This window comes from Bombyx mandarina, chromosome 19 (genome assembly GCF_030267445.1).
Source record: "Bombyx mandarina strain Sakado chromosome 19, ASM3026744v2".
In the NCBI taxonomy this organism is placed as follows: domain Eukaryota; kingdom Metazoa; phylum Arthropoda; class Insecta; order Lepidoptera; family Bombycidae; genus Bombyx; species Bombyx mandarina.
Window position 1 is genome coordinate 6,153,682 of NC_143225.1, and position 24,601 is coordinate 6,178,282.

At 35.8% G+C, this 24,601-nt stretch overlaps 1 protein-coding gene across 1 annotated transcript in view; it reads right to left on the minus strand.

The window, feature by feature from the left end:
- Positions 1–24,601, minus strand: part of Dscam4 (Down syndrome cell adhesion molecule 4) — a 216,199-nt gene that overhangs the window by 31,940 nt on the left and 159,658 nt on the right. The window contains exons 10-16 of the mRNA XM_089735124.1: positions 23,695–23,796; positions 15,281–15,425; positions 14,398–14,660; positions 6,119–6,280; positions 4,494–4,793; positions 3,898–4,017; positions 1,957–2,130 (exon numbers count right to left, since the gene is read on the minus strand). Of these exons, the coding sequence (XP_089591250.1) occupies positions 1,957–2,130; positions 3,898–4,017; positions 4,494–4,793; positions 6,119–6,280; positions 14,398–14,660; positions 15,281–15,425; positions 23,695–23,796 (1,266 nt within the window). The remainder of the gene's footprint in view (positions 1–1,956; positions 2,131–3,897; positions 4,018–4,493; positions 4,794–6,118; positions 6,281–14,397; positions 14,661–15,280; positions 15,426–23,694; positions 23,797–24,601) is intronic.

Below are 24,601 nucleotides of genomic sequence, written 5' to 3' on the forward strand. Positions count from 1 at the left end.
ATTCCAGCTTAAAGAGAGGCACAGCTGCTCTATCAATGCAATTTAAATCTTAAAAAGGAAGCGTGATTTACTCATTGATGTCTAAGGACTCCAGCTAATGCCAAACATCAACAGAAACGTGAGTTTATTAGCGTAACTTAGGAATTAAGTATTGAAAAAGGTGGAATCATTGTACGAGAATAGCCTCGAACAAAGACTTCACGTTTAAGAGGTACGCAATATTATAAAAGCACAAATTATCATTTTATTATTGAGCAGTGGTAATGCATAAGTAATCAGCTAGTAGCGTAATCTTATCCGACCGGGACGGGGCAACGCAAGGCCGCCGTCGCCCGAAACATGTTTTTCGGATTCCCCGGATTCACTCTTGGTGCTTTTAGGCCCCTTAAGCAACGGTCACCGTCCTCGTCGAACTCGTCGATTACGAGTTGGACGAGCGAACTAACCCATAGACACAGCCCACTGAGTTTTTCACCGGATCTTCTGAGTTGGTCGCGATTCCGATCCGGTGATAGGCTCTGCGAAGCACTACTCTTGCTAGGGCTAGTGTTAGCAAATTCTCTCAGGTTGAGCCCGTGAGCTCACCTACCCGTCCGGGCTTAGCTGGAATAGCCTCATAGACTACCAGCGAATAGGTAGGTAAAAAAAGTAGCATAAACAGTGGTAGCTAGTGCGAAGGTGTGAAATAGTTACCGGAGCCCATTGATATCACTACGTGAATGTCTCCACCCACTCTGAGACATTAGGTCTAAAATATCAATTGTATGTCCCTTCCTTTAAACTAGAGCACGTTGCTAGATTGACCGCGTACTACTCCAATAGGTAATGCGTATCATAGATATGACCACGCGTGCTTTAATGTCATAATCTTTTTAAATCTTATTAAATTTAAATATCAATATCTATTGTTTTTTTAGAGTACCTATCATAGAGGAGTCAAACTGGCTAAAAACATTACAGTGTCAGTGCTGCACCTATCTCTGGACAAGAGATTGAAAATACATTGGAATCTTGCCAGGAATATCCTTCGAAAATGGCAGGTGTAATAGTTTTGCGAAAAAATAAAGCAATGGTGTTAATAAATTTACGGTAGGCAACGGCTTGACTCTACCCCTGGCATTGCTGACATCCATGGGCGACGGTAACCACTCACCATCAGGTGGGCCGTATGCTTGTGTGCCTACAAGGGCAATAAGAAAATAAAAAATAACGGTTCATAGTACGCCACATTAGTAGTAGCTTAGCTCGCTAAGACTAAGCTTAAGACTCTTTAAATATCTATCATCAATTTATGGATTCAATTTAAGCGAAGTAATCCAACCCAATATTACCGGGACAACAATAATGACGGGTAAGAATTTTCATTTGAGCACGGTCCCCGGCGAGACTCATCGCGTCTTCCATCAAGACATTCCACAAGTTTTCAGGGAACCCGACAAAAAGTTGAGAGAATTTTTTGTGCGCATTGTGTCAGGATATTGGACGGCCTCTGTGGTTAAATTAAAATATCACTAAAATGTGATATTTAATACAGTTTCGAGATATTTAATTTAATCTCGTCTACTTTGAAGATCGTGTATACCAGTCAATCAATTTGGATTACGAGCTCAAGTTATTAAATAGCAAATTTTTTGTGATATCTATGGGCTTGGCAGCTTGTTACAGCAGATGAGCGATTACCTTGTCTATCCAACAATAAATAAACCATAAATTAATTATCTACTACTTAATGTGATGATTATTTCATCTAAACAGATTACAATACGTCATTAATGGAAGCTAATTTATTAATTTTATTTATTTATTTATTTATTCTTATAACTGATGTTAAAACACAGTTTGGTATTACGGTTAATGTTGAGGGTTTTAAAATTTATATTTTCCACAAGAAATGGGTATTTAAACTTTTTACGATGCTGAAATAAAAAATAAAAAATAAGTAATAAATTCTCATACCATTGACTTTGATGAAAATCAGCTTGCTCAGTCCAGCGCCGATATCGTTTCTCGCTTCACACAGATAATGCCCCTCGCTTTCTTTAGCCACTCGCTCAAAAACTAACGAACCGTTATCTAAAACTCTGGAATTGCCTTCGAACATGAAATCCTTGTATTCGCCGGGTGTATTTCCTGTGAGTACAATATTAGTCAGTTGATGCATTAACCGAAAAAAAAACGTGTGGCACTCGGGGACTGCCGCGGTAAAGCTATTGCATAGCATTTTTTAACAACTTATGCAATTATAATTAGACATTAAAAAAAAAAATAAGACCACGCTATATTTATAAACATTAACAAAAGCAAAACATTAACTGTCCCCTTCACACTCTTAAGCTAGACCGCACGAGAGAGAGATGGGCAGATTTTTCATGATGCGCATGCAGTGCGACATCACGCCGCGCGCTTATTCACAAACACTAAACAAGGGCAACGTGTGAATGTGTTGAACGCGAGTTACATGTTAGGCGGAGTGGGCGGGCGTGTTAGGTTTTATTTTCGTTACGGAATTTCTTGATTTGGTCGCCACGCTCAAATACCGCGATGAAAGCTATTGATATATTGCAAAATTGAAATATTGATGATCTCAATTTAGAGATGTAAAATTAATCTGTGATAGATTAAAAGATCATTAGTCAGGTTGGTTGATGTTTTTTGGTCTTTCAAAATGTTATCGTAAAAAAAATATCAATCGACGCTAGCAAAACTAAAATTTATTGTAATATAAATTGTTCATAAATTGTTAAAATATCACGCTGGAAACAATGACGTCATCGTCCAGGAACGAGGGACCAATTCTTATACCGTTGCAGTAATAGGACAGATCACACCCACTTAAATTCGAGCAAAACTTTAAAGCTTAAATCTCAGTATTTCATTTGCCGATTTCATTACCATAGTCTTCGACATCGACACCTCAATTCAGATTCATTTTCTGTATTACTATAAATATTTAAGTATATATCTATTCTATAATTATTTTTTACTGACTTCTTTCTTGTTAAAATAGGAACGCTGCTTCTAAAATTATTTAATTGATAATACTAAAGGCAAAATAAAAATGTGGTAAGCAAACAAAAGAGAAAAATGTACTGAAATTTCATTACAGATTTTTTCAATACATATTTTTATGATTAATTATATTTCTGACAGAGATTAAACCTTTTAGTATAAACCCAAAACCAGTGGAGTATCCAAATGAAATTTGTGAAATTGTAAATTCTTTTCTTTGTTTTTTTTTTGTCTCTTTGTTTTGTTTAACTTTCGCAAAAAAATTGCATAGTGTTTTGATTTGTAAAAAGTATTTTAATTGTTAAGATAGGATCACGATTTTTCTGAACGCATTGTCCGAAATTTGTGATGTACAGAGCAGAAACTGACAAAGATAAACCTTAAGTACCGTATTTTTCTCTGTTTGTAAACTGATTATTTTTTATTGTTTAGTAGGAGCTGTTAACGAGAATTTAGGCCATAAATAATAAAAAAAACATTTTGGAAGTAATCTTTTTCAAAATTCCAAAAAAAACCATGAAAATGCAATCCAAAAAAATGTAAATCTTGAGTGTTTATAATGTAGGATTGGTAAGAATGGAACGTATGAAAAGAGTGTGAAACGGAACGTTAAGATGTGAGTGAGAGAAAACGGAAAGAAAGGGAGAAGAGAATGACAGACAGAATCACAGAGATGTAGCAAGATGGCGAAGACGGTTCAAAAATGAGCAAGACGTAATAAAAGCGTTTATTAATTTTTAAATTATTATTATGACAAAAGATTTTGGAACAGTGGAAGTTTTATTTTATGCGCTGCGATCACTATTCTAGAATAATGGTAAAATTTCAATCATTTGAAGAAAACTACTTTTAATAATTGCACAATAATGTTTGATAATTTATATTTACCAACGGCTTTTTTCCATGTGATGGTTGGTTTCGGGTACCCGTCTGCCTGACACTGTAACGTGATGTCTTGTCCGGCTGCCACAGCTACGTCGCTCGGTTCCAACCTCCATCGTGGTGGTACTATTATGGTAATAAAATATTTTGAAATTTGATTCGATCGAGTTCGATTCCAATTTTGTAATGTTGGTAATTTGTATTTTTGTAATCTTCCTATAACACGGTAGATACGTATCCACAAAGTTCCGTGTTGAACGAAACCGTGTTATATGAGACTAGAAGCCAATACAAAAAGGAGAGTAATTTTTCAGAATGTATTTTTTAACTATTAAACATAAAAAATAAGCAGCAAAATTTATTATACATATATTGTGTGTTCATTCACGTAATTTTTTAAATGATTTTAAACAAAAATCTTGTTATCGTGTTGTAGAAGTATCGTGTTAAGGGTTATTGGGAATTTTTCTTTTTGTGATAGAGTGGAGCAGTGTTGTCAAATACCGTGTTATAGGAGGGCTACCTGTATTCGTAAATACTGATAGCTCTTCTACTAATAGAAAATACTATATATTCTGGAACGTCAATAATATAAAACTCACCGTTGACTGTCAGTGGGACGGTGTATCGCTCAGACCCTGCCACGTTAGACGTGATGCAGGTGTAGTTCCCACTGTGCAGTGACGTCACTTGTTCTATCACAAGCGAAGCGCTGTATTCGTCCATCCTTCGTGTGATAATCCCGCTGGGCGCGTATGGCGATGAGGTAATCGGCTGTCCATTTTTCTCCCAACGAAAAGCGACCGGCAAATCCCCTTCTAAGATTTGGCAAGAAATCGCTGCCCTCATCCCTTCACGAAGCAGGTTCGTCATTGCCGGTATTGGCAGAATTTTTGGTTGAACTGATGGAACAAGAAAGCATACAGAGATTTGAATTAGCATTTACTCTATTTTTTTGTTTTCTATGATATCAAACTCTTTTAAAATCAAGTTTAAAATGTAGATAAATATGAAAGTGCCCGGAATTAAATAAAAATAACAATTTTAATTTTCCTTTGATGTGTCCCCCGTCGGACGGATTCTTTTTGTTTATTTTATACAAAAGTATAGGTCTGTTATTTATCGATTGATGCACTACGAACTCTGCCGGGTCAGCTAGTATAAAATATTAATTGGTTAATAAAATATAAATTTTCGAACCTTTTATTAAAGAAATGATTATCTGTAAAAAGTAAAAAAAATCATAAGGTGCTAGATGTTAAATAAATATCTCAAGATTGTAAGAGCGAACATTTTTTTCCGTCGAATAATGAAAAAATTACGGCCATCTCGCCTCAATTGGGGCGGCTCAACGGGCCAAACGAAATAATTCACACAAAATTATTAAGGCCCTAAAAACTTTGTTGCAAAAAAAAATCACGTAGCTCCGTTTAATTTGGCAACCTTGTTACGCGGCGGGTGATTTCATTGACTGAAATTTGCTGGTCTAGATTTTGAGACGTAATTTGCAAGGGATCTTTCGTCTTATATAAAATTGCAGTGCAGTAAAGACCTTGCGGGTAATTTGAATTAATAATATTTCATGTTCCATATTTGAATATCATACAATACCATTTGAACTCATTTAATTCTCATTTTCTGCAGTCCTCGTATTGGAGAATGGTCACCACCGTCCAGATATGTACATTGGACATCCATTCCAAATGCGTGAGGACTCACAAATAGAGGAAAAGGGTCTTATACTGGGAGGTAGGTAAGTTAAATAAGGAAATGATGCTGCTTACTACTATGGTCAAATGGGGATACGGTATTAACTTAACACTTTTTTAAATTCATCGTGGCCAAAGGATAAGACGTCCGGTGCATTCGTATGTAGCGATGCAACGGTCTTCGAATCCCACAGGCAAGTACCAAACTTTTTGATGAAATGCGTACTTAACAAATGTTCACGATTGACTTCCACGGTGACGAAATAGCATCGTGTAATAAAAATTAAACCCGCAAAAGTATAATAGCGTGATTACTGGTGGTAGGACGTTTTGTAAGTTCGCACAGGTAGGCATCACCACCCTGACTATTTCTGCAGCCGTTGTACTGTAAAAACTGAAACCTTCGTAGTAATTTACTTTGTAGATGTCTATGGTCTCTGGTAACCACTTAACATCTGGTGGGCCGTGACCTTGTCCATCCTACTAAGCAAGAAAAAAAAAAACTTATTCTAGCTCACCTAATATTTGAACTTCGACATCCCTTCTAGCAGCGTGGCGTTGTCTATTAGAGGCTTTACAGGTGTAGGTCCCAGCGTCTTCTCCTCTTTGAGTTTGTTCTACTATTAGGGTCCCGTTCGGAAATACCTTCTGTCTTCGGTTTAATGGCAGAGTTTGACCATCTGTTGATTAACATTAGGATATTTTTCTGGCTAGAGATAAGGTATGTTTTTTGTCTCTAACTAATTTCGATTTGGGTATTTTACTGAACATTTTTATAAGCTTTCACAGTGAAATCTTTTCATTCGCGGGGTATATCTTCCGTAAATATGCCGCGAAACACAAACCGTGAATATGGTAAAGCCTGTTTACAAAGGATATTCAGTTGGATACCTACATAATGGAATCCATTTTATCAATGTAACGATGTACCGATTAGATACACGAATAAAGCAACCTTTATTAATAAATTCCTTTATTATAAAACAACATTAAAAAAATTGTACGCAAATAGTGAAAACGCGAATGAAGGAAACGCGAATAAGGAGCTTTTACTGTATTAAAATTCGCAAAACATTTAGTCAGTTACTTCGAAATTGGACAGAATTAGCGACTTATAATTAACTAGCCGTGCTCGCCGGCTTCGCTGGGCATTTAAAATTAACATTATTATTCATTGTCATTATTATTAGGGAGTCCAACACTCATATAAATATTAGCCTATCCATTAAGTACATGTATTTTCTACATGGATACCAAGTTTCAATTCAATCGGATGCATGGTTCAGTAGTTATAACGGAACATCCGTAAAAACCACTGTAGATTTATATATTAGTATAGATTCTTTTGAAATGGTTAAACTATGGATGAAGTTGTACGCTATATTTTTTTTAATTAACGGCTTCAATTATACTGGTATGATAAACGACGCGGAAGTGTGCGCGAGTAACCGTGCAAATAAAATTTAAACAGTTCCCGAAAAGGCCGAAGTTTGCTTTGAACGAGCCGCGCCGTACGGAGACCGAAACGCCAAATTTTACATTTAAATATTCAAGTTAAACTGGGTCACCAAAAAGATTAAATTTTAATTGGGTTTAGCTCGAAGGATTTTGTCGGTCGCAGTCTTTTTTTTCATAGTAAATTACTTTTTCATAGTGTTTTTATCCTACCTAAGCCGAGAGCCTTGTGAGGCTATATCAGCGTAACCTTAACTAGTAGGTGAGCTCACGGGGCTCAAACCTGACGACGTTGCTAACACGAACCCTAGTAAGAGCCGTGCTTCGCAAAATCTACCACCGGATCGGAAACGCGACCCACTGAGAAGATCCGGCGAGAAACTCAGTGGGCTGTGCCTGAGGGTTAATTTAATCGTCGAGCCCTTCGCAAGCGACGGGTTCGACGAGAACGATGACCGGTGCTTGAGGTACCTAAAAGCACCGTTAGTGGATCGGGAGGATCCGAAATGATGTGAAAATAACTGTGTAAGTACAACGCGTCTTTCTATCATTCTTGTTCATTTACCTTTATTTTTAAATAAAATATCTAAATTAGGTCAATGTCTTTTTAATCTTGTTCCAAAAGCAACGTCAGTTTTTTTTACCACATGTAACATTTAATACTGTCCTCTGCGTTATTTTAAACATTAATATAGTAGTATTTTTAAAATAAGCTCATTTAAAATTGACTTTGATATAATCCTTTAAAAAAACAAAATTGTCTTCGAAAAGAAAATTTACTAAATTATCATAGCATTTAGAACATGAAGAAAGAGACGATGAGGAAATAATCAACCAAATAAAGATCCGGACAACAAAAGCCGTTTTCTGAATATTTACGGTAAGTATGTTATATTTTTAATATTAAACTACCTTACCCTTTGACGTGCACACACAATTCCAATTAATGTGTTGTCAATATGAATTAATAGCGTTATAACTCAATTACTGGTGGTAGGACCTCTTGTGAGTCCGCACGGGTAGGTACCACCGCCCCGCCTATTTCTGCCGTGAAGCAGTAATGCGTTTCGGTTTGAAGGGTGGGGCAGCCGTTGTGACTATACTGAGACCTTAGAACTTATATCTCAAGGTGTGTGGCGCATTTACGTTGTAGATGACAATGGGCTCCAGTAACCACTTAACATCAGGTGGGCTGTGAGGTCGTCCACACAGGTAAGCAATAAAAAAAAAAAAAATTTTTTTTTCGAAGCCCATGTGGCGCACTCAATGTTGCAAAAGTGTACACATATATCAAATTCCTTGGAACATAATTAGCCCTTATTTTATAGGAAGCCCCAATCCGATATTTTATTCATGAAATAAAAAAAAAACACTACTTTTTTACCTTTTTCATAAAAGCTATCGACAGAGATATCAGAAACCTGAGGTCAGCTTAATGAGGGAACACTGTAAAAAGATAAGGCAGTCATTTGAAAAGGGTCGGGGGAATGAAGAGAGAAATTGCGGGGGAGTGTTCGAATACCTTTAATTCTCTCACACCAAATTATTCGGAGTGAGAACGGTCTATGATTTATCAATTTTCATGATTAAATCTACTCGAAGAATATTCCTTTTTCGATTTAAGGGAAATCTTTTAGGCCTTCCTTGTTTGGAGCTAGTGACGGATTTAGTTTTGAAAATACTTTGAGATAGCTTTTAATAAACTGTGGTTTAGTTTGTTTGATAAAAATATTTTACGTACCTAACTAATTGGAATACTGAAAATGAATTAGGTTCATCCAGGCTCAGGCTGGTGAATTTAATACACTTGGAAATACGTGATCGCACGAACGTCCAGATAAAATTTCAGTAATGAATAAAATTTAACTTTTGATACTAACATCAGGTATGGAGCAAAGAGGAGGAGAGCGATGAATAACCGAGATTCGTCTTTAATTGGATGTGGTGAACGTTTATTAGATTGTGAGGCGCAATCTTCTCTCCGGCTTCGATATTACCGAGCCGAGATAAGACGCAAACATATTTTCACGAAATATGCCGATATCTATAGACATGTATCTTGGTTACCTTTTATACGTTAAATAAAGAAAAAAAAAATACGTTGTGTCCTTTAGCAGTAGACATCGGTTTGGCTTTGTCCCTGGTACTGTATATGTTCATGAGCGACGCTGACTACTTATCATCTGGTGAGTCGTATGCTCACATGTCTACAAAGATAATAAAAAAGACAAACATCTGTTCAACAGCACATAATTAAAGTTCTGCTTACGAGGATTTTTTTACGAATTATTTTAAGGTATATTTCTTTATTTCGTTCTTTGTTTTAGGTAAATTTGAGGCATTATAAATAAATAAATTAATTAATTATAAACATTACAGATGATTTTGTTTTTTGTAGCGGCAATATACTAATAACGTATAGGCTAAGTATAAGTTAAGAAGGAAATTGTAGGAAGAACACGCATACACACACTTAATATTAGTGTTTATAGTTAGATATTTTTAGCTTTTTGTAATAACTCATTCGCACGACAGGCTTTGAAAAAATACAAAATAATGTATTATCCGCCGTAGAGAAGTTAAAATTTAACACAACTTAGTTCATTTAAGTTGTATATTTAATTTATACCACAACACGGTTACAAAGTAGGTTATATGTATATAATCATTATATTATTTTTGGCGTTTCGAATACATTAATGGTACAGTTTTGGCTGCCGATGACAGAGGTGGTATTCGTCCATACCATATATTATATTAGACGATGACTTACCTGAACCTTTGCTCGGTTTTTTTTTGATAACGCCATCTTGTTGTGTCTTTAAAGCGGTTAGTTGCCCTCAGTTAAGAAAAATAGTATTATTATTCGCCAATAGATGTCGGGAAGAGTTGATTATTGAAAACACGAATAGAACAACATTTTCTGAAAATAAATCGTAGCTAGATCGATTTATCGCCCCCGAAATCCCCTGTATACTAAATTTTATGAAAATCGTTGGAGCCGTTTCCGAGATTCAGATTATATACATATATATTAATATAAAAGAATTGCTCGTTTAAAGGTATAATATAAGATTTACGAACTACCTGAAATTATATCTGAAATTAAAGATTATAAAAGCGTAAAAATACTTTTAATTACATGTACATCTCGCGAAAACCGAAGACAATTCTAAGTCGAATATCGTTGTTGTGTTCTGAAAGGTTTTATTTAGGTTATATTTTAAACAGAGAGCGAGCGAGAAAGAACGAAATGGAACCAAAGTACAGACTAAAGCTAAGTCACTCAATTCCAAATAAACAACGTAGCAATATCGGGGTGTTTATATTTTTACATAACGCCGTCGGAGTGGAACAAGTAAATAAAAAAGGTGATTCACGAAGTGTGCTTGCCACGTAAATGTGGTTGGTAATGTGTAACAAAAAATGTAATACTGAATGGTTCAATGGTTTTTTTTGGTTGAAAGAATAAAGTATATATTAAATATGCTTTAAATGTTTTTCATTAAAATTGTCACGTACGTATTTTACTGTATCTTTTGTATCGCACGTATGGTCAAAAAAGCTGGTGAGTTTATTTATTTATTTTTTATTGCTTAGATGGGTGGACGACGCCTCATACATGCATTTTCTACGTAGATACCAAGTTTCAAGTCAATCGGATGCATGGTTCGGTAGTTATAACGGAACATCCGTAAAAACCACTGTAGATTTATACCTAGTCAGGTCATAAATTCTGTCACATGTTTAATGTAAAATAATTGAAACAAGTTTATTCATTATGTAACCATTCATATACCAAAATGAACTTAACAAAACATAGATTCTTATGACACTAAAGTTTATTCATAATGACCTCCGTGATTTTAAATACAGGCCTTCAATCTGCGCGGCCAGTCGTCTATCGCAGCACGAACGAAGTCCATGTCAATATCGGCGGCTGCCTTAATCAAGGATGTCTTGAGTGACTCCAAATTGGGATGAGGCTTTGAGCACGCATTTTCCTCCAAGTGTTGCCATATCTTGTAATCTAACGGATTCAAATCTGGACTGGAGGAGGGCCAGTCTTCGTGCCGGATGAAGTCGATTTCACGCGCCGCCAGCCAGTCTTGTGTGCTCTTCGCTCTATGAGCTGGCGCCGAATCTTGTTGGAATATCCACTGCCTGTTATTGAACATGGTATGAGAAACAGGTTCCACAAGGTTCGTCAGGACTGTATTTTGATACACAACTGCATTCGTTTTTACACCTTTCTCACAAAAATGTACCTCTGTTAAGCCCCAATAAGAAACTCCCAACCATACTATGAGCGAGGATGGAAAATGACCTCGTTGGACACGCGGAATACGGTTGCTCGCTTCTTCACTACTGTGTGCGTACACCTTATCATTTTGTTTGTTGTAGCTCTCTTCTACGGTAAAAATTTTTTCATCCGAAAAAAGAATTTCCCGATATTTTTTTCCCGCGTACCATTTCAACAAAGCGCGGCATCTCTTCAGTCTCAGGTCCATTAGACGAGCATTCAAACGATGTCCTGTTTTTCTTCGATATGCCCGAAGCCCTAAGTCTTCATTTAACACCCTTTTCACCGTGGTTCTGCTTAACCCCATCTGAAGGGCCAACAGTTTCTGCTTACGTTTGGGATTTCTTTGAATTCGCGCCTTCACAGCTTTTATCAGCTGGAGTCCTAACAGACCGAGGGCGACCACTTCTTGACCTGTCATCTACACTAGAGTCTTCATTGTATCGTTTGATGGTACGATAAACGAATCTTTTGGTTATATTCAAATTTTTCAGTGTGTTAAAAATTTGAATTGGCGCGTAACCGCAACGATTCAACGCAATAACTGCAACAGGGTCTTCTTTAAGCGTCCACTCCATATTTTAAAATGAGTAAAATTCTAAAAGTATACATTTTTATTTTCATGAACAATTCGAAATTCGAATTCAATAAACTTTTTTGTGGCCAGCATTCTATAAGAAAAGTTTTTACTGTGTGACAATACTTATGACCTGACTAGTTATATTAGTATAGATAAGGATAGTCATACTAAGTTCTTAGTATGAAATTATCAAAAAATACAAACTAAAACCGCCAATTTCGCATTAACTAAAACAGGTGTGTGTTACGTACAGAGTCGTTCTTTTAATAAGTTAACGATGTATTTCTTGCGACCTCTCTCTAGTTCAGCGAAGGACCTGTTGCTACATGAAAGATGAAGTAACTCGGCGAACTCCCTCGGGTCCTAATTCGATATTGTTTGACTAAAGTGTCGTTTGTTTCATCGAGTACGTCCTATCTTATTTTCGGAGTCGGCCTTCGGTCGTTTCGTCGCGAAATTGATAGGTTTTATTTCGTTAAGACATCTCACTTATCAGATTAATGTCGAGCGCACTTTACTGTAGCACCTTTAAATTATGCGCTGGGGATATTTTTTTAATTTTATTTTATTGCTTAGATGTGTGGACGAGCTCACAGCTCACCTGGTGTTAAGTGGTTACTGGAGCCCATAGACATCTACAACGTAAATGCGCCACACACCCTGAGATATAGTTCTAAGGTATAGTCAGTATAGTCACAACGGCTACCCCACCCTTCAAACCGAAACGCATTACTGCTTCACGGCAAAAATAGGCGGGGCGGTGGTACCTTCCCGTGCGGACTCACAAAAGGTCCTACCACCAGTAAAAATAAGTATTCATTATCCCCAGTAAATCCATACTCATAAGCAATGTTTGTAAGTACAAACGTTGCTTCTGAGTATGGATTTACCACGTACTAGTGGTAAATGATTGATAAAAATAGCGATAGAATTTTCCTATTGTTTGTTTACATTATACCATCTTTTTAGTTCGTGAAGCAGTCATGACTTTTCCACCGTTAAGAGCATCGGAAAGTCGTTATACAATGTAATTGTAATTTCATCAAATGTCTCGAAGAGGATGGCCGTAAACTATTTAGAAGCAGGTGGCCTGTAAGCTTGTTTACTAAAGCAAAAAAATTACTAGCTCCCATGATGTAGGAGTACGCATCATCACAATATTGTGGTAACACCGATGCTTATTTAAGCGCGCGTTCAGGCTAAAAAAGCTGCCATTTCAATTAAATTTGACTCATGACTACGATGTCTTGGTGAATCATGTTGTCTCAAAGCGAATTACGAATAAATAGAGGTATGCTTAACAAGATCGAAAACAATTTGTATGTATCTATGTATGTATTTGTTTTGGCAATGTAATTAAAACCTAGTGTTCATTTTACTCATGTCCATATAATTCTTTAAATTATCGCCATGCTAATGTCAAGAAGTGGAAATTCTAGAATCTTTCACTTCATCATCGAGGGTTAACCGGAAGAGAATGCCTGCATGGCGTTAAGTTCAGGTTTACAATATTTTTGTGCAATAAAGAATTTTCATTCATTCATTCATTCAATTTTCTCATATTATGTAAAAAATGATGGGATTAATTACGTGGTGGCATTTCGATTCCGAGACGCGTCGCAATACGTGCACGAATGAAATTATTTCAATTTCTTTTATAATCACATTCCAGCTTTGAACTGTTTGCCTTGATCACAACGACTTTCATTTATTTTTACGGTTTTCACTTTCGACGTTTACTATAATAGTTCAATTAATGGTTTAACATTACGTCTAATTGGAAAAAGTCTATTTAGATTTGCCTAATGTTTCTATCTGTTAAACATGTAAAGCTATCTTCCTGTCTGTTGTTTTAAATGTTTACATAATATGAAATATCGATTCGATCGAATCGATTTCTCGCATTCACGACCCAGTTTTAAGTATGAGTGTACGAGTAATAGAACAGTTACAAGCGAACAATTCGACTCTAGTGCCCTATTTAATATTCGGTTTTCTAGACAGTTCCGTTAATTTTTTTGCAAACCTTTTTACTTTAATTAATCATATTCTGTATTAATTATCTTGTATGTAGAATACAAGTGGAATATAAGTATTAGTTTCAGAGGAATACAAACGAAAGTTTGTAAATAAATTTTTAAATTTGTTAATAATTCTTGCATAGTTTTTCCAAGTACTAATTAATTATGTCTGCTTGTTTTGGGGTCTATCTAATCTGGTGACTCGTTAAGAACTGAATCCCTGAATTGGTCTGTTATGTTATCATCATCATCATCATCATTCTTTTCTATTAACTTCTGCTGGGGTGTAGGGCTCGAATCAAATCCTTCCACTTACACCGGTCTTGGACAGTCTGTTCTAGCTGCTCCCATGTCATGCCCAAGACACCTAGCTCTTGCTCCATCGAGCGACGCCAAGTTGTCATACTATAGATTAACTTAATAAAGAAACATATTTACCTCTCTCCCAGCCTATGGACTCTATGGGATATCCAGCGACAGGGCATTTCATGTGTAAGTCTGTTCCAGCGACAGCTGTCACTTTAGGCATCTCACGTATGTAAGGTAGTCCGTAAACGTTCACTCTGGCTGCATGAGAAGTTTTTCCCGCGGTATTTGACGCAACACACGCATACTCGCCGCCATCTTGCTCTGTTACGCGGCTGATGTTAAGATGGCTGACAACATCGTCTTGAAGTGTAACGTGTTGACCTACGACGAACCTGCGAGAAAATAATTGATTCCAAATTATTTGTTGCAGTGGTACCTACTATATGAAAAGTATTAAGGTATCATCTTTGAAAAAATTTTGGAGGAAACTAATGCTGGTCACAATATAACATAGAAAGCACAAGTACATATTATTATGCTTAGCTTAGTTAATGAACATTGTTTTATGCTTGTGTTCTTTAAAATTTAAGTATAAAAAGCCGTAAAAATATCTGATTGCAGCTTTTGGGTCTGTAGGATGATTTTCACTCTGTATTTACACTCTGTACATATTTCATGTGGATGATGTTTTTTTCTCATATCTATTTTATCGATTAATAGAGAAACACGATCAAGCTTCATTTGTCAAAATATTCAATTCGATTAATCGATATGATATATCGTTAAATTATAAATAAATAAAAACAATTGAAATTACTGTTTGAGTAGTGACTATGGTACTACAACAGTTTTCAATGTCACTTAAGACTTGAAAACTACATAATATTGTTAATTTATCATCATCATCATCATCATCATCATCAGCAGCCTTTATCTTTTTTATAGTTTCAGGATCAGAAAATAAAAGGAAATGCTTATAATATATTTTTATTAAAGCTCACTTCATACTAACCTAGAATTGGTTGGTATCGGAAAGCCGTCCAGTAACCAAGTGAACTGTGGTGGCGGATGTCCCATGGCCACGCACTTGAGTGACACGCTCGGACCAGGCTGAAGAGTCTGCTCCGAAAACCAGTACACCAGTTCCGGTTTGGATTCTATATAAAATAAATACACTTTTCACATGAAGTAAATATTTTAGTTGACAGTAAAGGTATAAATTTTGATTGCACCTATCACTATTTTCTCTGCACTACCTTTCGTTGACTGATAGAGAATGCCTTAGGCATTAAGTCCGCCAGTGTAAATTTTACATGAAGTGTCCGTGGTTGAAAAAGTCCGGGGTTAAAAGGGTCGTGGTTGAAGAAATCCGTGATTGAAGAAGTCCGTTGACTTAAGGAGGCTCGGGTTCGATTCCCGGTATCGAACCCACGCTCTGCTACCATGTTAAGGTTTTCAATAAAAGGAGACCAGTAGTGTTCTTAGACAGTTATACTGACGGAAAAAGGAAGAAGGAACCATGACAGACATTTTTAAAAAAGTGACCATAGATTTTTTTTTGGTACATGACCATAGATTAACATAAATCAGTATTATAAAATTACCATAGATTACAACAATAAATAAATAAATAAAGTAATCAATCCTTATTAAGACAGTCAGTGATGAGTCAATAATGTAAGCCGATCTCTCGAATAGTTACAGTTTTCGTATTCACAAACGACTATGATATATAATATACCACAACAACAATAAAAAACACGAAATTAAATGGTAAAAATGGTTTTTCAATTATGTCTAGAATTCGCGAGAACCGAAGAAAATACTATAATTAACTTTAAGATTAAACAACCACTTATAATAATTAAATATCAACCGTGAACTATGTTCATGCGCTATACGCTTGTACGATAGACGGCATACATCGTGTCAGACTGCGGTCTGTGGTTCGCATAAGTGTTGTACCACAAATCATGTCACCGAATCAACTGAAGCAAATTAAATTCCAATAAGACGTACTAATAATGAAGAACATTAAAATGATGTAAAGTACAGAAGGAACCAATCTTTTTTTTATAATGTACTAGCTGTACCGATCCGCTTCGATGGGCATTTAAAATTAACATTATTATTATATTTCTCACCCCCACAAAGATCCTCATCATTAACACCCCGCTACTGGTGTAAGGAGTCCAACACTCATATAAATATTAGCCTATCCATTAAGTACATGTATTTTCTACATGGATACCAAGTTTCAAGTCAATCGGATGCATGGTTCAGTAGTTATAGCGGAACATCCGTAAAAACCACTGCAGATTTATATATTAGCATAGATAATCAGTCTTATGTTTTAACAGTGGAACCCGCCGGTCAAGCTTTGTTAACATTCGCACGAAATACGACCATTTGCTAAATAAAATGCCTAGAACGCCAGATGTATTCGTACAACTCTTCCGTTGATGACGTGATGTAAAAAATCTTCCTTGAAGCTTAACAGTACGGATATATTTATAACAATAAACAAACAAAACGACAACTCGGTTTTGCAGTAGTTAGTGGCTCTGAATGTTACGCCGAGGGTCGTGACTGACTATTCTCGTATTCGGCAGACATTTGTGTGATGAACAAGTTCGTTTTCTCTTTCTCTGGGTTGTTATTATCTATATATGTATATATTTAAACGTATATAAGTATGTGTGCCAATCTCTAGTAATAATAAAACACAGGGTATCCTAATTTGGGGTCGGATGACCGAGCGTGATTTGTTCCCAGTTATTATTTACATATTTATTAATTAAAGTTACAAATATTTACTTTTATATGTTCATCAGAAGATTGTTGGCACTGTTTAAATAGCACTTATTCTGTCTATTCCTGTTGTAAAACAGTTAAGTTCCGGCTTGAAAGGTAGGTAGGATAAGGGATACGCAATAAAATTTGGGGTTCGATTTCGTTACGCTAATAATATTAGCTCATGTCGTTCAAGCGTTCTTCCGCACATTTAGAACATATTTATTTAAATTCATCTCTTTGCGAAGGTTTAACTAATTTAAATTTAAGCATTTTGAACAAAACTTGCCCTGCGTGATGCTTACGTTATGACACTTAAAATAAAGGGTGTCCTATTTTTTCTTATACATATTTAATTTCCTTGATATTTGAACTGTCTTATATGTTATTTTTGTTATTGTCCTTGTAGGCAGACGATGGCACCTGATGGTGCGTGGTTACATTCGCCCATGGACGTCAGCAATGCCAGGGAAGAGCTAAGCTGCTGCCTACTGTTTTCTCTTTTCTTATTTTCACGCTTTTCTAGATATTTATTTATTTATTTTATTTATTTATACTTTATGCACAAAACAAAACTTGTACACAGGCGGACTTAATGCCATGGGCATTCTCTTCCAGTCGACCATAGGGTGGTGCAGAGATAATGCATGGTAGGTGCATTGACAAAAGAATAACAAACACAACAACAAAACAAAAAAAAAAGAACAAACTCAAAACAAAAATCTTCCTTAAAATAACATCTCAGTATTATAGAATACACATACTACAATTCAATATACCTATAAATAAAATAGTAAAATACATACATACACATAATTACACACAATAATATACATGTAAAGTAATAATATATAAATACACATGAAAATACACAATTTAGTATTATAGTTAAGAATGGCTAAAAGTAAATATATATAATATAATAATAATAATTGAAAAATGAAATAAACTAGTTTGGAGATGATTCTTCCAGTTTTTTGTGGATGTGTTCGCGAACTTTGAGTTTAAAAGTAAAGCGATTGCTGATCATCCTGATTTCTTTGGGAAGCGAATTCCATAATATTATCCAGATATTTAAACTGTTCTATGTGCAAATATTAGAACGATAGCTTAGTTTATAGTATAAATAAATTTTAAAAATAAAATCCGTATAAATGACAACCCTACATGAGCATTTCTGAATGCCACAAATCGAGATCAGAGTTTTGATATCATTAATTCTCTAAAAATATTATATTTTCATTTGACTGTAAATTACGCAAAGTCATAATTTGGATAAAACCTATTTCCACTTATTTAATAACGAAAAAGTTTCCAAATTCAATTTTTTGCTCCGAAGTAATTCACCAAGTTGACTTTAACGAATTTAATTAGCTAAAGAGATTTCCCAAATGGCTCTTGTTACACCATCGCGAAAATGGAACCGTGAGATTATTGTTTGACCTTTATTTGAGATGATAATAGCTTAGGCATTATTTAATACACGTTAGCGGAATTTATCAACTGTATAGTTTTGACGGAATTGTTTCTTGAAATAAAACAAAAAAGAACGTAGCTTAGTTACATTACATAGCGTGTAAAATTAAAAAGACATGGTCTACTGCATCATTTTACATCAAGCATAGAATAGGATTCGTGAATATTTTTATTTTTATTTTGCAGCGATGATTTTTTTAAATTTAATTATATATGTTACAAGCAGCGTAGCAACACACGCAATAAGCATTGCTTACATAGGACGGAGAAACTGCGTAAAATAAAAAATATCATGGAATAGATTTAAATTATTTAGTAAAATTATGGTCTTGCCATTTCGGGTACTGCGTATTCTAAGCCCGCACTGGTGGGTATCACTATTGTGTCTATTTCTGGTGCAAAGCAATCCTATGTTCTGATTTAAAGGGTGTCACTTCCACAGTGCCATTGAGTATTCGACGGCATATCTCAAAATGGATGACGTCATTGACGTTGTAATCTCTAAAGACCTCAGTAACAATGTATATACAATTTAAGCTTTGCAGAAGTGAATTCCTATAAATTTCACAATATGTTTATATATGTATATCTCTTCAAGTTTTTTTTTGCATCGCAGCAAAATTCGGATTCTTTCATTACCAACGCTACTTTTGCTTGGCTAGATTATTATAAAGTTATAATTTTAACATAACTTTTAATGAAATGAGGTTCTATTATTGCGGGAAAAGGGAATCGTATATGCTAAAATAGCCTCTCATATTTCTAAAATAGTGAGACTTCCTTTTTAAATTTATTGTATGCACTGTATCGTTTCGACGTGTCCACGCATATTATGTAACTCATATTTGCAGAGGTAGCTAAGGCATCGTGTTTCGGCCGTTCATCAAATGGTACTTATTCTAGAACTTTTCTGACAAGTCCAGAATAAATGATGATATTGATGGCTTGCGAACGCACCGAGTCCGTTCAACGAATAAATATTCAATTTATAGTCTACTACAAGATTGAGGGCGCGAGATTTTTTGTTTATGTTGGGAATGGAGCTCGTATAGGTAACTATTAAGTGATGAAGATTAAGTAGCCCGTAAACTAGTGAAATTAATAAATAAAACAATAAAGAAATTGCGTAATTAGATGATATCGGAAGGAAAATTTCATTTGAATACATTTCTATTAGATTTCAAGGTATTTTAAAGATATATTGAAAAAAAATTCAGATGAATCCCAAACAACTCTACTGTTTATCTGTGTGTATATATATACAGTTTATCAAAATTTATTAAATCAAAATGCAAGGTAGTTTAACAACCTAAAACCTATTTATTATCCGCAACACGCTTCGTGAGTATAGTATATCTGTGTCACGTATACATATGTCACCCTAATTAATAAGACTGCCCGTACGCGATGCCGTTACCCATAAAAATACAAATTGGAACGCGCTATTTTACGAGCAAACCCGGGTCTCGATGTATCCGGATCGCACAAAGGTAGTAATGGTCCATCCCTTAATTAAAAGTCCACAATAAATTGTAGCCTCCACTAGGTGATTGTCGAGCGGGGATTTCAAATAAGCATACCTATGTATTTTAAATTTATTACATTATTAAAATTAATTTTGTGTTTGTATGTCTCGATTAAAAAATATTAATGTTCTTTTTTTTTTAAAGATATTGCGGCTCTGCGTGCATTTGGATAACTTTCGGATTCAAAAGCATAAGGTCGGATGTAATGCTGTCTTTCATGTGTTTGGAGTGACGTTACTTATACTCATTCAGAAACTATCTACCTGATCCCATCATACCCAATCCATTTCTTTGTACTTTTGTACATTGCTTAGATGAGTGAATGAGATCATTGCACACCTGGTGTTTAGTGCTTACTGGATCCTATAGACAACGTAAATGCCCTGACCTTGAGAGACTAGTTCCAAGTCTCAGTTTTGTAGTACGACGTTTATTCAAACCTTCAAAGCGAAACGCATTAATGCTTGACCGCAGAAACAGGCAGGGTGGTGGTACCTACCCGTGTTAGCCAACAAAGCGCTCACTTTTTGCTGATGTTAGGGTGTTTTGTTTACTGTTGGTACCAGGAATGTCAGGCCTACTATTATACCGCTGCTATCGTCCCAAACCCTTTCTTAACCTTATTTAAAGAGGGACAGATCATTATGACCAGACTGTGTAGTATGTGTGCATATTATGTGCGATCAATATGTGCCTTAACATTTTGAATAACAGAACTGATTATTTTCAATCGAAATACCTATAGGTATAGCAAATATCGCTCAATTATAATCTATACTAATCGGTTTTTAAAATGGACACCTACGGTTTTGTTGTGTTAGAATATAAAAAATCCATTTCTTTTTTTTGGGTAGCGCAGAAAACAAACCGAATTCCTCAACTGGATTATTTGTACAGGGTCGCCGTCTGCTAAGGAGTGTTCCCTTTTGTGTTTGTATTCCTTCTCCAATTACTACAGTTTTGTAAAAGGAATTGGGGAAAAAATTATCATTCAGGAGTTATTGTCAACCGAATTTCTACGAAGATAACGAATGAATGTAGGTGAATTACCTTCATATGTTTACCGGCAGAAAAATTCTGAGAACCAATAGTTTTGTCAGTCTTATTTGTATACGAAGTGAAGAACGTAGAAAACAAAGTAAGCAAACATTAAGGAGGCCAAGATAAGGCGCAAGACATACTTACGGATTGTTATTCAAAGAAACATCTAGTAAAGTCTAGTATAAGCTTGAAGTCATTCCTCTTTGTCTAGTCTGGCTTGTTCCCCGGGAGCAAATGAGCCTTGTTAGCAAAAGGTCAGCCACTTTTTTAATTCGTTAAGTGCGTTAAATTCGTCTTAAAATTTATCGATTCCATGTTTATGCACCCTTCTAGTGCGATTCCATCAATATACCTCTTTATAGCTCATAAATAATAAAAAAAGTATATTGAAGCTATTAATGACGTCATTCCCGGGAAGTGAGATCGGAACATAAAAAAAATCGACCGTTTAAGTGGTCGGGAGTACGTCACGCTTCTACTTATACTGAACCTCTGAAGAGCAGCGACACCAAATAGCGGGGAACGAATTAATAATGAAACAAAGCGGCTTATATTACGTGGGAGGCGTGCGCAAAAACGACCTTACGAGCTGCGAGATAGGATCTTAATTGGAAAATTTGCGGCTTAGTATTTAGTACAGCGGTTGGATGCGCCCACGGCAGGCGTGCCAGCCTCACTGGAGCTCTTTGTTTGAGCTGAAGAGCTGACTCTAATAGCTTGCAGCGGATCCGCGTTTAAAATGAACTTTTAAATATTTTATGAAGAAGCCACAGGGCACAGGACGAATAAAAGTTTGAAATTTGCATACCACATACGAAATTACGTTACACATATCACACAGTCGTGGCGTTAGTATCTGCATGTTATGTTACCGAAATTTACGTTTAAGAATAATACTGTTTAGTAGAAAATCTAACTAACGCTTTCCTTTATTTTAATTTCGAAATGGTCTAACTTTCTCAGAATTTAATAGAAAGAGTTTCAATCAATCATAAAATGCACTTTCTTCTTCTTGTGTCTCCATCTTATGCCACTAGGTGGAGTCGGCATTAGTATGAACTTTAAAATTTTAATAAGAGCCGAACTAATTTAGATTTTTTTCTGAATAAAGTACTGTAGCTAGCATAGAACACAAGATATGGTATATGACAGATGCTGGAATCTCGCTAACAACATTTTCAAGATAAGCTTGCATATAATATAGAGTTCTGAATAACGTTTGGACCGTCGCGTCGGTCTACCAAGCAATATCACCCGCTCGGTGGATGATCTTCTCTTTGTCATTAATCACTGAAGTGGATTTTAGTCTCGTTCTTGTTAAAATTATTACGCTGAGGAAAATTTGCAACATTTCATTTTTGAGTTGAGGTTACTTTCTGTAAGTTATAATATTGATTATTCATTTCACATTCATGTGTGTTTTTAAAACGGCTCGTGTACAAAACCATCACCGTCGTGAGTTTTTTGAAATTATTGGGCATTACCAGAGAAACTGTAACGGTTTTTAGAAATAAACCGGTTTATTCGTGGGTCACAGTTTGAAACTTTACTTAGTATTTATGACAATACCGGGAGCTATCGTACGATGTTACGTTGTGTGGGAAAGTTGTGTTACAAACGGTCACACTAATTTAAACCCGTAATTTAACTTATTTAACTGTTAGGTAATTTAAACTTGAGAAATTCTGTTATTTTCTAAATAATTTCATTACATGGCCTTGGGAATAAAGTTTTGTAAGCTACATATTTCGAATGTTATTTTGTAAGAGCTTTAAAGAAGTTTTTAAGGGAGGTACTTCAATCGTGAATTTTAAGATTAAAAACACCGTTATTTTATATTTAAATTAATTATAGATTCAGTGAAGCTAAATCAGACTGTCGAAATGAGTTACAAAACTTTATTTCGGGAACGCAATTTTGCTTCTTGGTATTCACCACGTAGGCAGGATAAAAATTGTTATTGTTGTATTTTCTTCGATTTTTGCGAATCACAAACATAATTAAAACTACTTTTATTACACTATATTCCAATGTCGACAAGCAACAACTTACCCACTCTCTGTTCTCAAGAGATTGACCCGCAACTACCATAGAAATGACCATAACCATAAACAAAACCTGCTGAGTTTCTCGCCGGATCTTCTGAGTGGGACGCGATTCAGATCCGGTGCTATATTCAGCAAAGCACTGTTCTTGTTAGGGCTAGTGTTAGTAAGCTCTCTCAGGTTGAGCCCAAGCGTTTACCTACCGGTCCGTGAGCAGCTCTCAAGCTACCAGGGATACCGTAGATATTCGGTAGGGAAAAAAACCCACCTTAGTCGTCTGTGACCACGAAAACTGTAAAGTTTTTTTTTTTTTTTATTGCCTTTGTAGGCAGACGAGCATACGGCCCACCTGATGGTAAGTGGTCACCGTCACTCATGGACGTCAGCAATGCCAGGGGCAGAGCCAAGCCGCTGCCTACCATAAAGTACTCTCCGCAAGCCTCGTTTGAAGTATTCGAAATGTCGAGGAAATAAAACGGATGGACAATAATTAACGGGAGATTGAAGGAGTTTTAATTAATGTTTAATTGTCTTTTACAGTATACCTCTAACTCCTGTAAAGTTCCAGTCTGTGTCGTGTGTGTGGGTGCTACGAGCGTAAGGAGCACGTCTTGAGCGGTTTCCAACTGCCCGCGACCTCTCCGACACTGAAAACAATACTATGTGTTTAAAATTCTTTTTTTATTGCTTAGATGGGCGGACGAGCTCACAGCCCACCTGGTGTTAAGTGGTTACTGGAGCCCCTAGACATCTACAACGTAAATGCGCCGCCCACCTTGAGATATAAGTTTTAAGGTCGCAGTATAGTTACAACGGCTGCTCCAACCTTCAAACAAATTCAAATTCAAAATCATTCATTTCAACTTAGATGTCAGTATAACGCACTTGTCGAATTTCAAAATATAAATAACAGTGTTAACTCTACCACCGGTTCCAAAAAAAGCCACAGTCCTGAGAAGAACCGGCGAAACAAACTCAGCGGGCTTTTTTTTTTGTTTGTTCTCAAGTTTTTCTTTATGTTTTTTTTTTATGAAATAAGTAAAAATATTTGCAATATACGAAAAAAAAATATTAAAAATACAATTAATTTTTTTTTAATAATAATAAAAAATTAAAAGGCCAGGAGCGAACGCCTCATTCCCGAGGATTCAAACCGAAACGCAGTACTGCTTCACGGCAGAAATAGGCAGGGTGGTGGTGCCTACCCGTGCGGACTCACAAGAGGTTGTGAGGTTTTATGGTGTTGAGGTACCACCAGTAAAAGGTTCTTTACCATGTCACTAACTTCTAAGTGAGTTGACCAATTTCGATGATATTATTTATGTATATTTGAAGGTCTGGATTATTTAGATTTGTATTTGGTAACGATAATGTAATTCTAAGGAATTTACACATAACGAAAACAGTTATCCTAAAACTTCGCGTTAATAAAAAAAGCCTCCGTCGAAATAA